Here is a 15,624-nt window from a genome sequence, read left to right as displayed (position 1 = left end):
GACAGGTTGGAAATTAGATGCCTACAATGGCCAGAGAGGTATTAAATGTAAACACGACCAAGTGTAATACAACAGGGGTTAGTGGAGACTGAAATAATCTAGAGAGAATTGAAGTGTTTATAAAGTACTGTGAAGATAACAAAAAATGCCTGTGTACTCAATACAGTGTATATGCCTGCAAATTTGTGACACCTGATTCAGTGTGATGTGTAGTCATGTAAAAATTCTATTGAAGGGATTAACCAATTGATTAGATGATAAAAGATATCTAGAAAATTATAAGTGAATTGTTTTAAGACAAACAAAAGCTTCCCATTTTTACTCAAGAAAACTCAGAAATGTTTAGAGAATAAATGAATAACCAAGCCCTTTGTAGAAAAAATATATACTTTATTTTCAACTAGAAAGGTGCAAACATGTAACTTTTGGTCACACTCTCAACAAATAAACTGTCCAAAAAAACAGTCATAGTCAAAGTAGAAACAACTGCTTCCAGGTGGAAAAACCAATCAGCTATACAGAGCCACTCATTTTTTAATAAAGGTCATTTGTACATTAAAAGTGAGCCTACCACATTTCCAACCTACAAATCGGACTTCCAAGGACATTGCTGCCTCACCTTTAGCAAAAAACCTGTTTTGATGAACTGTTGCTCTAACTGAGCAGAATTTCCATTTGAATATCCATTTCATGCTTTGAGTTATCAGACAAGCTTTACGTCCTACCTATGGTGTTCAGAATTGAGGCTAACATTTGAAATATCAAAGCATTAAAAACATAAACAAAAAGGCACAAACAACTTTAAATTAACTTAGATAACTGTACAAATATATATATATATATATATACACACAGTATTTACAGTATCAATAAAAAAAAAATCTGGCTTGTTACAGGCAAATTAGCTTGCCACAAGCTGTCCAGTCTAATAGACATGATTCTGATTCCTGAACACTGTCATCCGAATCAGAAGGTCAGAGCTGAATCTGCTGTTATGACTTAGAGAAGAACTTGACTCATCCTCATGACGGGTGGAGAACGCACATCCTAGCTGTCACTGGAGCTACAGGCAGGTCAGTGAGTCTTCCTTCCCAGTGACACTCCAAATAGCAGGCACATCACTACTGTAAGATGACAAGGCTTTCTATTGGTCCCCTCCCACTGCTCCTAGCATACATGCTGGTGCTATGCACTAATGCAGTCCCACGGTCAAGTCTTACTTCCTTCAAACCAGTGTCTGGGGTTGACAGACTGTTTGAATGTCATATGGCACAAGATTTTGAATTTGGTGGGAATTTTTCTTTTCCCCAGTTAGAAAAACAAATTTAAATAACCTGTGCTACTGAAATCATGTTTACACAAAAATGAGATGTGAATCAGTTCAAGTGACAGCCTAAAGAGTTCATGTCTCTCACTCTCTCTGGCTTTAGGCCATGTCTCCATACATCTTCCTGTAGTACAGCGACTCAAAGATGTCATTGTCCCCGGGGCAGTTGTAATGGCAGGCACAGGTCTTGATGAACATCATGCTCTTCTTCATGACCTCGCCATCGGGACACTTGAACTCCACGGGAAGGGTCGCGGTTCTGTGCGGGGTGCAGCACCGCCCGTCGGTGCACACGCCGCAGAATTTAGCCCGGAATGTCTTTACGCTGGTGCAGCCAGAAAGCTCAAACTTGACAGGCTTGGAGATTTTGGGGGTCCGGATGCACTTTTTGCCCTTCTGAGGAAGACAAGGGAGGAGAGAAAAATCAATGACTCTGCAAGGGGTGTGGCTTTCTTCAACCTCTGTGTGTTCTCGCCTTAGGGCTGTCTGACTTCTGTTTATGTTTTGAGGAGGGGAAGGTTGAGTCTCATTTGCCAGTTTTCCAAAAATAGACACGGCCTCTTCTGGGATGTCTTGAATGAACTAACACTGCGGAGGATTTCCGAGTGGAAAATTGGTGGTTCCTATTACATAACATCTCATTCCATCAAAACAGCTCAATGGTTGGATATTTTTGGAGATGACAGGCCTATAATAACAAGGGTGGTAAGAGACCTAACTTTGGTCCTGTCCTAACTTTGGTCCTGTCCACTCTTGTTCCACGATTATGAGTTAATAGGAGGAGAAAACGTACCTTAATGTTCTCTTCCAAGTCAGCTTCACAAGGCCTGACCATGCAGAGGCGGCTCTGCTTCTCCAGCCTGCAGAAGGCGTTGTCATTGGTAACCCGGGTGGAGATGCCCATCCCGCAGGTCTTGGAACAGGCACTCCACTCTGTGGTCTGGACCAGGCAGTTGGCTCGAATCATGGTTGGGTCTGGGCCAAACGTGTCTTCCAGTCGGTAAGCTGTGAGAGCAGAGCACGCAAACACGAGGTAAGACGCCAGGCTAAGACATTTCCCCCTGCCCTTGGCAAAGTCAGGATTCAGCCCCAGGGGGGAGAATCACGAGGCTGACTTAGAGGAAGACTCAGCTCACCAGCGAGGGCAGGGCCGACCACGGTGTGGTCCTTGGGCTCGTCACACACCCACTCCTCGCAGCATTTCCCGGGCAGCTTGACCCTTCGTGGGAAGGGGCAGTCGGGGCTGGGCAGGCGGACGTCCATGCTGCACAGGGGCACGCAGCCCACCGCGCCGTCCAGGCAAGTGCACTGGTATTTGCAGCTGCTCTGGAAGGACTCTCCGCTCCGGTACACCGTCCCTCCGAAGACGCAGGAGGCACCATCTTTGGCTGAAGGAGAGGAAGGGAAAAAGGGGACGTGCAGGGGTCAAGCATCGGTTCTCGAGCCTGAACCGGAAGCGCGTCGGGGATGGGAGCTGGGAGCAGGGCTCCAGGGGAACAGCCTGAGGAAGGGACGCAATTCGAGCGGCTTTCTTTTCCGGCGGGACGGTGAGCGTGAGGGAAGAGGTGGTGGGTCATCGAGTGTCCCCCGGCGCCCCGGTGGCGGTGGCACGGGGCGAGGGGCCCGGGGAGGCGGAAGGGGACGGGGGCTGCAGGTCTTACCGGTGCACACGCCGATCTTGCGGTTGGCGGGGGAGCCGAAGTCGCAGAAGAGGCCCTTGTGCGGGTCGCAGGGGTCGCGCTCGGTGCACAGCTCGCCCAGCTGCTTGGCGCACACGCGGCAGCAGCCGCAGCTGTCCAGCACCAGGCTGACGCCGGCGGGGCAGCGCGGCGCCGGGCCGGCAGCGCACTGGCACCGGCCGCCGCAGTCTTGGCCGGAGGCGGGCTGCGGAGGGAGGCGGCTGTCAGCCGGGCGCACGCCCCTCGGCGCCGCCGGGGTCCCTCCCGGTCCCCCGCCCGGCCCCGGCCGCCGCGGGGGTCTCCGGTGCTTACCCGGCTGCAGAGGGCGAGCAGGAGCACGAAGGCGCAGCGGACGGGGCCCAGGCCGGCGGCGGACATGGTCGGGGCGCTGCGGGCGGCGGGCGGCGGCGGGGCGGGCGTGGCGCGGCGGGCCGGGCGGGCGGCTCGAGTTCGGGCCGGAGGCGGGGTCGGGACGCGCCGGGCTGCTGTCTCGGGAGCTGTCGGCCTGGGCGGCTGCCGTCTGGCTGAAGGCAGTGGGTCGTCGGCGGTGGGAGTCGCACTGGCTGCCTCCTCTCGGCGGGGAAGAGTTGTTGTGTGAGGCCAGGACGGGCAGACCGAGGCTTTTATACGCTCAGGGCGGCCCCGGCTCGCCAATGAGCTGAATGGAGTCCTACACAAACAGGGACATTCCTCGCATTCCTCCCCACCTTCCTGCCTCATCAACTCACACCGGATTGATCCTGACCCCTTGACACTCAGCATTCCTCCCGTCTGAAAAAGCTGGCACACTCCAGCTCACCAAAAAAAAAAAAAAGGCTCAGTATTTCCAGCCACCAAATAGGATTTTTTTTTTCCTCTTGCCTCTTCGCATCACTCCTGATTTATATCATTTAAAAAAAATACATCGGCAGTGATTATCATTATTTTTATGCCACTCACTTCTGTTTCTAATAGCTGTGCTTGTTCTACACACTGACATAAATCCTTTGCAGGAGGTAGGTAGCTGAAGAGGCTAATAGCAGGGATTCCTAAAAAATTCGAAAAGGTTTCCTTTTTTATTGGTTTGATAATGATTTTTAGTTTTAGAGGCTGTCTGCCTTTGAAACTCTTCAGAGAGCAGAAAAGGGGTACGTTGCTTTTAACTGCTTGAAATCCCCTAGAAGCAGAAGCATACCTGCAAATCCCTGAATCCCACATTGGAGATGCAGGAATTTGATCATTTGTCACTTGGAGTAACGGTTTGGATGCCCATGCCAGACGAGAAGGAGAATAAAGCCAGGGGTCTGCGTAGGGATGCAGTTTTCTGGGAGGGATTTCCACCACTCTTGCTTTGTTTTCTCTTAATATATGTAGCAGTTTTATGGTTGGGGCTATAGAGAGGGAAAAGGGGTGAGTGGACATCAACACTTCCAGAAAAATCCATCTATTGTTGTGTCAGAGCAAGTGATTATGTGTTGGGTAGGTAGAAGCCCTGGGTGCTGGGATGGAAAAGGGGTGGGAAGACAGGGGAACCATACAGGAGGGGAGCGGCAAGAAGCTTGGGGTTCACTTGGGGAGTTTTAAACACATTTGTGGGTCTTTGAGAAATGAGTGATTTTTCTTATGCTAAAACCTATAATCTTCAAATGTGAAGATTTAGTTGTGTTGCAGTTAAAAAGAAAATCTGATTATATAATGAGAACACTGTACCCCCATTATATTTGGTTATAAACTAAGAGTGTCAGTAAGTAATATATTTTAGTGACTCTCCACACACCTGTGAATAGTGATTGTTACTTCTTATTACCCAAGGAGCCTGTAGCCTAAAGGAGGGAGATCAGGACAAGGAAAGAATAGGTTTTATTCCCTCTGCTTGTGTGCAGATGTCAGATATGGCCAATAAAGTCTAAACATATGTCCCTTTCCTAATATTGCTATTTAGCTTCACTAAGGAGTCAGTTAATTAACTGTGCTTCCCTCTAGAATCTATAGTTTAGTTGTGTTTTTGTTAATAACTCCAGTTTCCACTTTATGTAAAGAGAATGATTCCAGGGCTATGCCATTTTTTCCTGTTGTAATGCCATATCCTTTGATGCTGGTGTTACCCATGAGTAGATTCATTTTAGTTGTTGATGCTTCCTTGTATAGGTGGAAGATTAACCTATCTGTTTCAGATGCAAAGGCAAGCTTTCAGAAACACTATAGATTTATAATTTGAAAATAGCCTGTTTAAACTGGCCCCATTTTTTCAAGTTTCATTTCATTCTGTTGAAAAAGAGCCAAGAAAAAAAATAACTACTCCAACTTCAGCACAGACCACATCATCTGTGCACAATTACCTTGTTAAGCAGTCCACATGTTGTACAGTGTAGTTGCATGTCAACAGTGGGAATGGCCAGCCAACGATGAGGGTCTCTGAAGCTCAGGAAGAATTTTCATCATTGTTATTTCATGTTCTTTCCAAGCATTCCTCAAAGAGAAGAGGCCTTAAAAGTTCCTATTTAAAGAAGGAACATTCCAAGTTATGTTAATAGCCACATGTGTATTAAAGGCAACTTGGCCCCCAACTTTTTCTTCCCCTGTAGATGATTTTAAAAGTCCAAAATATGTGGGAAGCCACAGTGAAATCTTTCAAGACCTAAACCCCCAATTATATCTACCACTAATGGTTGGAAAGGTGTGGTGGATGGGGAAGGGGAGGGATGTGAAGCTGGGACCTCACCCAAAGTGACATGTGGCCTGAGCCATGAGCTCTTGTGGCTTGCAGGGTGAGGTAGATGGGAGAACTGGTTGGGAATTTTTGAATACTCTGGAGAGTCTAAGAGCCACCACTTCATGTCCAGTAGAGTGGAGACTCTCATTCATGGAGGGGCTAAATTGCTGGACTGGGTTACAGTTGGGTGACCTGGGTTGTATTCTTGGAGCTACCATTCACAAATCGTAGGGAAGTCATAAGTAGGAGTCATATTCCTGAGTTTCCGTTTAGAAAATGCTGGTTTAATGATAGTTAATTAGACTACAGTTCTCAGAGAACTGGTGCTTTATTTTATTTTACTTTATTTTTAAATTTAATTTAATTTTATCTTTTTGATCTTTCTTGATTTTCTCTTTCTCCACAAGCATAACAAGTATATTCCTATTCTACTGTGTTGTTAAAATATCAGGAAGTATTATAAAACGAATTTGGTTTAAATAAAATTCACGTGGTCCCTCAAAGTCTCAAAAGTCCGTAGTTAGCTCCAGTTGGATGGTTTTAATATTGGCTAAGAGAAAATAAGCATATTGAAATATACAGAACATGGAATCTCAGAATAGAAAAATATGCTGTGCATGTAAGGTTAGATTGGGGCTTTATGATCAAAACTCTTTTGAAAGGTTTAAAATGAAAGATTATTAAGACAGTGACAGAAAGAGGGCGGGAGAGAAAGAATGAATACACCCAAGACATTCACAGACCCAAAAGTATGTTTATATTGTGATATGGACCATCAAATGCCAGGAAATTCAAAGGGAAAGGCTGACACTCTGTCCTTCACTCATGCCATGGGATTTGAATTCTTGCACTATTATAAATGACTCAGCAAATGTTTGTGTGTGCCTGGGCAGTAAAGTGGAAATAGTGGCTTCTTATAACTTCTTCCAGCTCTGACTTATCCCAACCCTTTTGATTGACAGCAGGTCAGAATTGGGAGAAAAAGGTCTTTGAATTCGTGTGTAAAATGGTTAAGATGCACTAATTTTGTCTTGTAAGCAAGTGTTTATCTAGCAAATGCTTTTTAGAGAGCATTTTTTCTTTTTCCTGGTAGAATGAGGAATTCACTGAGTTGGCCACTGAGTCCTATTTACAGAACTATATAAGGTATGTGTGTGTCTACTCAGGCATCATTTGTACAGGTCGTTTGGTTAAGGCTTGTAAGATGTTCAGCTGCGGATGTACTACATTCCTTCTCTTATGTTTTTTTGTTTTTTTTTTCCCTGAAAAAAAGGTTACTTGATCAGGTATCAGACATAGAGAAAACCTGGCAGGACTACAGGAAAGTGGCCAGACTTGGAGTGTTTGTGTACTTGAAGAAGGAATCTTGCACATTTCAGCTTTCAGTCGTAGACATTTTCTTATAAGAGCAAGCAGGAGTCTGTGCCAGCCCTCAAAGCGGAAATCAAAGCTCCCAGCGAATGTGACTCAGAGCCAAGACCCATACGCAATGCATACACTAAGCCATCAGATTTATAGGAAGTCTGGCCTTATAAGGACATCTGGACGGGGAATGATTTGTCGTGATGGTCGGTTGGGAGTGGGCTTCCGATATTTCTGACATGCCTCAAATCCAATCATGTAAATGAATTCCAGCAAAAAACATGGTGTGCCAGAAGGCTTTTTGAAAAATAGCCATAAATATTATCCTAAAATCTTCAGGGACCCTGGCTTGGCTTACATTTCCTTGTATTTGCTTAAGATGAAGGTTAAAGAGAGGGCGTACTCCCTGGGAGTTCAGAGGTGGGAAAGAAGCACGGATGTTTACTATCTAAATTACATTCATCTCCTTCATGCTTTTCCCTCCTTATAATTAGTTCTCTGACTTTCTTAGGATATTTTCTGATGCAAAGTTATTTGTCAGAAGGTAGTCAAGACTGTTGCATGTGGTCTGTGTTTTATGTTTGCCTGTTCATTTACTTGCTGGTAAATGGAATTGAGGGTTAGAGGGGTGAGGAAGGAAAAGAATTTTTAAAAATATGCTATTTCCTTCAGTTTGCTACTTGTCCCACTTATTCTGTTAGTTTAGTTAGAATCCTGTGTTGCCCGTAGTCTGCTTGCATTAGTCTGAGATGGTGCTGGAGAATACAGATGCTTCTACATGGAGATGTCTCTCTAACACTTTTCCTGACAGATTAGCAACTCAAATGTATTACCATAGCAACCAGGAGTATTTACAACCCTTTGTTTTCTCTACCTAAACAGGTAGAGTCCCCTCGGTGATAATTAAGGTGATAAGTGAGTAGGAATGAAAAGAGTGGAGGTAACCATTCTTTCAAATGTGTGATTTGGGGAAAGCAAATCAATAGGTTTAAGAGGAAGACAGAATTGAGATGAGAATTTATTTCAAAGAATGGGAGTAAATGAAAGGATAAATATTTTGAAAGCCCCTTCTCACAACTTCAGGGCTTCCTGGAATACTTTTTGAAAATCATTAGGTAGGACCCAGAGAACTGGCTAGGAGGGTGGAGGTGTGAGTTCCACACCTGCTGTTTACCTGCCATGGGAGCTCAGGGTCAGACCTAATCTTCCCTGAGCCCCCAATTTCCCACCTGCTCATAGTTATTTTTCAGCCCAAGGAGACCATGTTTATGAAAGTACTTTTAGATAATGTATGAGGATTTTAAATGTATCCATCTCTTCTGTCTTTCAGTGGCTCTTCCTCTTCTTAAGTCCAACTAAGCCTTGATTTTAAAAAGCCCGTTGCAGTCTGACTTGATAACACCATTCATCTTTGCAGGGATTTCTGAGTGTTAAAATTCCGCGAGAGCTTAGAGAACATCAAATCTGACTTCTTCATTTTTTAGATTAGGTGCTCAGAATTGGTAGAGACATTTAACAAATGAAACTTTTAGGTAAAAATATCATGTGTAAACATTCAAGAGACAACTGAAAATTTATTATTATTGCCTGTTTCAGTGATGTTTTCTTTAGGTTATTTATTCCTCAGAAACCAAGATGGTATTTTTTTGCTTAACCTAATGCCACAGACATTTTACACTCTACATTAGACTTTCTCCTTTCATTTAATTTAAAATGTGAACTATGCTACCATGATAGTGACAAGCAAGTTTTCAAATTGAATGGAAACTGGTAGCCAGTACATGCTAAAGTGTTAAAAACTAAGCTGTTCAAATTGTCCAGAGAGTTTCTAAAATATTCCTCTATGTGGGAATTTTTAAATAACTTTGCCTATGGGAATCATATATTAAAATCTGAACAGATGGATAAGGCTTTTTGCGAAGGCATCAGGCTTCTAGGTCAGAGCTTACACCATAAAGGAAGAAAAGCCACTCTATTTAAACTCTTGACATCATCAGATTTGAAGTAAATGTGAACTAATGCATTGTTTAATCTGATGTTAGAACTCACAATGCCAGTTTTGTCTGATCAATTTAACAAGAATGCCTCTTAGTGCTCTGTCAGGGTGCCTGAAATGGATACCCTATACGGCTGTATCACCTTCCGTTTATGTAGAAATTTTAAATTTACAAAAGCCCTTTCGCATACACCATCTCACTTCAGCTTCCTAACAGCCCTGTGAGGGATTATTCTCCCCATTTTGCATGTGAGGAAATTGAGGTCCAAGAAGGCTAAGTAACATTACATAAGCTTGGGCAGAGGTGGAGCAGGGACATGTGAGTCTAAATTCTGTTCTAAAGGGAACACTTCTTTTCAAACTCCACTGCTTCTTTTCTTCACATTCTATACACACTGATCTCTGAACAATGTATGTTCTTAAGATAGTTATCTCAGAGCTTCTTAAAACTCTTAAAGCACAAACGCTAGAAGGCATATAAAACACTGTGGGCTAATTAGCATAGTCAGTATTATGCTGCGGTCTGAGATAAGCGTGAAGTAGAAAGATAGCGTTTACTGATCTGTATTAGGAGAGACTCTTGGGTTTAGACAAAGATTTTTTTCCCCCCGACAGTTAAGATTTTTGCTGTGTAGGCAGATGTGTTGCTTCTTATCCACTAAGGAACTGATGTAGCTAAAAAAGGAAACATGAATCAAGATGATGGGTATGCTTTGGGAGGCTTAATATCAGGGTGTGTACTTCTATGACATCAGCCGCAGCCCACACTGAAAATGTTCAGTCTCTAACTCAGTGCTGTCTTGTTTAGGCTGAGACTCGGACCAACCACAGGCATCAAAAAAGTCTTCTTGAATAATTGCATCACTCACTGATAAGCGACCCTTGTGCATAAATACCATGGCAGACTCTCAGACAGGCCACTGGCATTGAAGCAGTACCTACCATAGACAGAATTTTTTCACAAGTATCCCTTAATAGGCATGTCTCAGCGTGTTATTAACATAGTGCTTATTTTATGAACTTCATCTTCAGTGGAAAAGCACTTTCCTCATACAGTGTGTATTTCAGGCTTACAGCTTTCCCCTTCTTTTGCCATGGGATGATTTGATTTGAATCCTGATGAGTTTCACGTTGTTAATGGAATGAGGTCTATGTCGTCACTGCACGTGGCAGAGATTGAGAGTGCTGTTGTCTAGGAGAGGCAGGTTTGTAATGTGGGGATATTCGTACGGACTTGTGCGTGTGTGTGGAAGTGAACAACTACAGGATAAAGTTTCATGGAACCATGGACTTACTTGCTCACGTCTGGAAATTTTTCACCATTAAGCCATTTCTCACATATAGATGATGAAAGCTGATTTTGTCCAAATGAATCTTTTGTGGCATTTTCATCATTTCTAACTGCTCTCTGTTGATTCTTCTTGCTCATGTGTTTTGCCCTGCTGTTTCCAAATATGGCTGATTCCTGAGACTCCCACTGCTTGCTTTCAACTTGTAGGTAAGCAGGCAAACTTCCGGCCCAGCTTCAGATAGACTTTGAACCAACTTTACTTTGCAGTGGGATGAGGCACTGCTAGGCGCTGTGCCCGGTGGGGCACTGTGGTGGGCGCTGTGCTGGGTGCTGTGCTGGGTGCTGTGTTGGGCGCTGTGCTGGGTACTGTGTTGGGTGCTGTGCTGGGTGCTGTGCTGGGTGCTGTGTTGGGCACTGTGTTGGGTGCTGTGGTGGGTGCTGTGCTGGGTACTGTATTGGGCACTGTGGTGGGTGCTGTGCTGGGTGCTGTGTTGGACACTGTGTTGGGCACTGTGGTGGGTGCTGTGCTGGGTGCTGTACTGGGCACTGCGGTGGGCGCTGTGCTGGGTACTATGGTGGGCTCTGTGCTAGGTACTGTGCTGGGCACTGTTGGGCTGCGCACTGTTGTAGTAGAACTGAGCACAAAGCCCTGTTGGCTTTGACTCTATCTGCACAGGCCCCTCCTCACCAGTCCAGCAGATTCCTCCTGGCCAGCTTCTGGAGGAGCTGCCAGTGAGGGGCCCCCATAGCGTGGTGGCACCTCTTCTGCTTCTCTGATGTTCTCTTCTTGCTCACGGAAGCCTGGCCTTAATCTAAAGAGGGCTCAGGAACTCCAAACTCCTGTATTGCTCGCGCTTCACATCTGACTTTCCAAGAAGGGAAAATGACCTTATATTGAGCAGAAATGGTGATCTGTAGACTTCTGTCTACAACTGCCAAAGACTAGGGGATTTCTCAGACTCCGTGTGTATCGAGGGCAGGTGACCAAGTGCATTGACAGTGCATCACCTGGCGTCCTTTAGAGACGCACAGCTGAAGGTCATTTGCTTAGGTTCCTTCTTTTTCTTGGCAGTGGTGATGGTAGGGGAATACTACTGTTCTACCATTTCAGGCAGCCCAGTATTCAGTCAAGCCTAGGAAAGCAAAGGAAAAAACAAAGAAACCAATAGATCATGTTTTAAAAACCTTTGGTGTTTACATTTTAAGATCTCAAGAATAAAGCCTATCAAGTAAACTTGATTTGTATTTAATTAAAGATGATTTTCAACAATTCTAGTTTGATATTCTAGTATGAACATTTATTACCTAAAGTAAGTTAATTCTGTATTGGAAAGCAGTTCCTAAAATTAGCCACCATTTTGGATTTAACTAGGGCAACTTTTGTTATCTTGATTTCAAATGTTCTATTGACAGAGGTTATACAGAAGTGACATGAATATAGAATTTGCTGGACTTAGTATTTCTCTTTTTGACTATTTCAGGAGAGATCTTTTTTTTTCTTCTTTACTTCATTAGTCAGCTGTTTCTTTTTTTTGTTTTTGTTTTCTTTAAAGATTGATTGATTGATTAATTGATTGATTGCTATGTTGGGTCTTCATTTCTGTGCAAGGGCTTTCTCTAGTTGCGGCAAGTGGGGGCCACTCCTCATCGCAGTGCGCGGACCTCTCACTATCGTGGCCTCTCTTGCTGCAGAGCACAGGCTCCAGACGTGCAGGCTCAGTAGTTGTGGCTCACGGGCCCAGTTGCTCCACGGCATATGGGATCTTCCCAGACCAGGGCTCGAACCCGTGTCCCCTGCATTAGCAGGCATATTCTCAACAACTGCACCACCAGGGAAGCCCCAGTCAGCTGTTTTATTAAATGTGTGACATCATGCAAACTACTTAATCTATCTGAGCCTCAGCTGGCTCCTCTTAACTTGGAGATATTACTAGTACCCTACCTTATAAGACTGTTGGGACAATTTGTGAGGATTAAATCCCTCAAATCTTGCAAAGTACCAAGCACAATGTTTGTCACAGAATAAGCACTCAGTAAACGTTTGGTAAGGTAAAATTTTCCTTTTCATTCATATCTAACTTTTTTGCATTAGCACATTGACCAAATATTAGCCCCTTAGCCCAGTAGGTTTCGGGGTCATGCACTATGCAGATTGCATGGAAAGAAAAGAATGTGGTAACAGTTTCTGTTGACAGACTTTTTCTAGCAAAACACATACTATTGTTATGTCACTTGTGAATGATTTATGACTTGTGATTCTGTCCTTAGGATCCCATTCTTTTCTTTTTTTTTTTTTTTTTTTTGCCATCAAATTGCCACAGTTGGGAGTATAAGTTCTTGAAAGAAGCAAAGAATACCGTTAAGGAATTTGATACCAATTATTATTGAGCGTGCATATCTAAAACGTCTAAGCAGATTATATTAATATCCGTGAGAAAGTAGAAATATTTATGATAAAATAATAAATTAGGCTGCTGTTCCATCTTGGATTTAATGATTTTATGATAGTTGAAAAAATAGTGCCTGGAAAATGTCTCTGTGGGACATGGAGAGATGTGTGTGTGTGTGTGTGTGTGTGTACACATGGGCAATATCGGCACTGCAAGAGAGGGAAGAAAATTTAAGTTTCTAGTTTTTGCCATTAAAATCATGAAATGAAAGAGAGGAAAAGAGAGAAAGGAAGTGCTAATATGTATAACACGAGGATGAGAATGGCGTGGCTATGATAATATGACACAGCCTCACATCAGGAATGATACTGAACCTACCCTGTACATATGAGAAAATTTAACTTTATGGAATTCCATTGCTCGAAAAGACAATTCCAAAATAGAGAGAACTGTGCAAGTGGAAAATGAAATATCCCTTTGAATGATACAATTGCATTTAATAGCTACAAAAGACGTGACCTAATTTTGTAATAGTAATAGTCAAAAATGTGGTATTTCCTCTGTCTCTTTGGAGAAAGTGAGGCACAACGAAAGTGTTAGGGAAGCTGAATAGAGAAACTTAAAGGTTGGGTAGGGTTGATAATGGTACCAACGTGACCCTTGCCTGTTGGGAAATAGTCATCTTGGTAGGTGGTTTGTCAACCTTCTTTCTATCTCTCTGCTTCTCCCCTAAAGTCCTCCTTCAGGACCCTGGTATGCCACAGATGAGACCACCTTTCCCACACTGCCTGTCTTTCCCCCCTCTCCAGTTTGGTGCAGAGTTCTGAAGAAACCCTGTCCTAAAGATTCTTATTCTTATGGGCGATCTTCTTGTGTGTCTTTACAGCACACTTACTGATTTTCTGAGTGGTCGAAGGCTTTGCACCTGGCTTCTGTTCTTCCACTGAACCCTAACTCCTGCCACCATCGTGGGTTTCCCCCAGTATCCACCAGAACTTACTTCTCAGTTCTTGTTGCCTGCTTCTTTAAAGCCAACCAAGACTCGCCCCAAACCTTGCCATTACCTAGAAGTGCTCCATCCCCTCAGGTCCTAAACCATCTGCTGTCTCCTGCTCTCTCTCTCTCTCACTTACCCTTTATGTCTATTCTTTGACGTGATTGAGACCGGGATCTCTTGCCCCCTTCCTTTTCTTCTAAACACACGGCTTCCTTCTCTATGGCATCATGTTTTAGGGCAACGGTCTCTTGCTAGCACCTCTGGCGTTCAGCCTCCCAATCTTTTTTCCAGCCAACTGCCCTGCCTTAGTTGCTCCTACACTGCCTGCCATATATTTGTGGTCTCCAGTCTCAGCCGGGCCCTCAGTTCTGCTATGCTGTGTTTTTAGTCTTTCTGGTCAGCCCTTTCCTATCTGTTCCTTGGTGTCCCTTCCAAACCTCCCTGCTTCCCTCAAGGTTCCTACCCTGCCCTCTCCCTCCCAGCACATCAGTCCTCCTTCCTACATGAGATCATCAGGCATGAGCCACTCAAGCCTTCCTCCCCAGGACTGATGGGTCCTCAGCCCCACATTCACTCTAGCTTAAAGCTGCAGTGTTCAGTTCTGCAGATTCTGGTCACATATGACCATTTAAATTTAAATTAATCAGAATTTAAAATCCATTTCGTCAGTTGTTCTAGTTGCATTTCAAGTGTTCAGTAGCCACATATGGCTAGTGGCCACTGAATTGGTTGGAGTGGCGAACCTTAATATCATACAGAAAGCTTGATTGGACGGTACTGATTTAGACAGACTTCTACTTGTGCTTTTGGCCTTTCTCCTGTCTACTGTGGAACACTTTCACTTTTTCTCATCTTTCAATTTCGTTTTTTCTCGTAGCTTCTTCTCAGCCTATAAAGACGTGTAAGTTTCTCCCACAGGAAAAAGCAAAATCCCCAAACAAAATAAAACAACCTTCCCTTTGTCCTACACATCCCTCTATATAGTGCTTTTTCATACTCTGAAGCTCCTGAAGCACACACATACTCATAGCACATGATGACAAACACACGCACACACACAAACCCTCTGTATTTACTGTCTCCAAATACTTACCAGGCAACCCACTGCAATAAGGCTTCTGATCCTAGCACTGCAAATTGCCACCAAACAACCTATTCATTGCCAAACCCAGTGGATTCTTTTCAGTCCTTATATAACTTGATTTCTCTGTGGGTTTTGTAGTTGAGTCCTGTCCTCTCTCCATCTCTTCGGCCATTTCCTTTGGTGTCCCTTGGAGTCTTATTTCCCTCTGCCTGCCCCTTTGATGTGGATGTCCCACAGTCTTTTGTCCCTGGTCCTCTTTTTACTTACATGTTTTTCCACTGCCACATTGTTGATGGTTCCCTGCTCTCTGGATCTCGACCAGAAACATTTGTGCCACGTACAGGATATTAATCTGAATGTCCTACACAGACCTTAAAGTAAGCATGTTCAAAGCCACGCTCATCACCCCCACCCCCAAATCTGCTCCCTTTAATGTTTCCCAGTCTTAGTGATTGGAACCCCCATACCACTCCATATTGAAGCCTGTACATTGTTTGATATTCTTTTTTCTCTTTCACCTCCTATATTTAGTCAGTCCCAAAGCTCTATAGACTCTACCTTTTCATGATATCTTCCCAACATATCATGCCATTAGCATCTTTTGTCTGAATTACTACGTTAGTCTTTCTGTTATTAACTGGTCTTTGACCTGCCTTATTTGCCCTTTCCAATTTATTGCCTGCACCGCTGCCTGAAGAATCTATCACTGCAAGTATTTACTCATCTGCTTAAAACCTTCACGTGGTTTCCATTGCTTCCAAGATAAATCCCTTTGTCTGGTTCCTATCTTCCCCATTCTTATTTAT

The 15,624-nt window shown here is 43.9% G+C and overlaps 1 protein-coding gene across 1 annotated transcript; it reads right to left on the bottom strand.

Annotated features, from left to right (window-relative positions):
- Positions 1–369: 369 nt before the first annotated feature.
- CCN2 (cellular communication network factor 2) lies at positions 370–3,424 on the bottom strand. Its single transcript, XM_068550977.1, has 5 exons — positions 3,319–3,424; positions 2,989–3,211; positions 2,464–2,715; positions 2,121–2,332; positions 370–1,723 (listed from the first exon to the last, which is right to left on the bottom strand). Exons 1-5 carry the CDS (start codon positions 3,382–3,384, stop codon positions 1,427–1,429), a joined length of 1,050 nt encoding a protein of 349 aa, XP_068407078.1. The 5' UTR covers positions 3,385–3,424; the 3' UTR covers positions 370–1,426.
- Between the last annotated feature and the right edge of the window lie 12,200 nt (positions 3,425–15,624).

The sequence above is a fragment of the Eschrichtius robustus genome, chromosome 9 (genome assembly GCF_028021215.1).
Source record: "Eschrichtius robustus isolate mEscRob2 chromosome 9, mEscRob2.pri, whole genome shotgun sequence".
Classification (NCBI taxonomy): domain Eukaryota; kingdom Metazoa; phylum Chordata; class Mammalia; order Artiodactyla; family Eschrichtiidae; genus Eschrichtius; species Eschrichtius robustus.
The sequence above is the reverse complement of the archived record's forward strand: the minus strand, read 5'-3'. Positions and strand labels throughout refer to the sequence as shown.

Coding starts and splice junctions, on each gene's coding strand:
- CCN2 (XM_068550977.1), bottom strand. CDS start 3,384: ATGTCCGCCGCCGGCCTGGGCCCCGTCCGCTGCGCCTTCGTGCTCCTG. Junction 2,716..2,988: donor CAAGATCGGCGTGTGCACCG/GTAAGACCTGCA, acceptor CCTCTCCTTCAG/CCAAAGATGGTGCCTCCTGC. Junction 2,333..2,463: donor GGTCGGCCCTGCCCTCGCTG/GTGAGCTGAGTC, acceptor CTGCTCTCACAG/CTTACCGACTGGAAGACACG.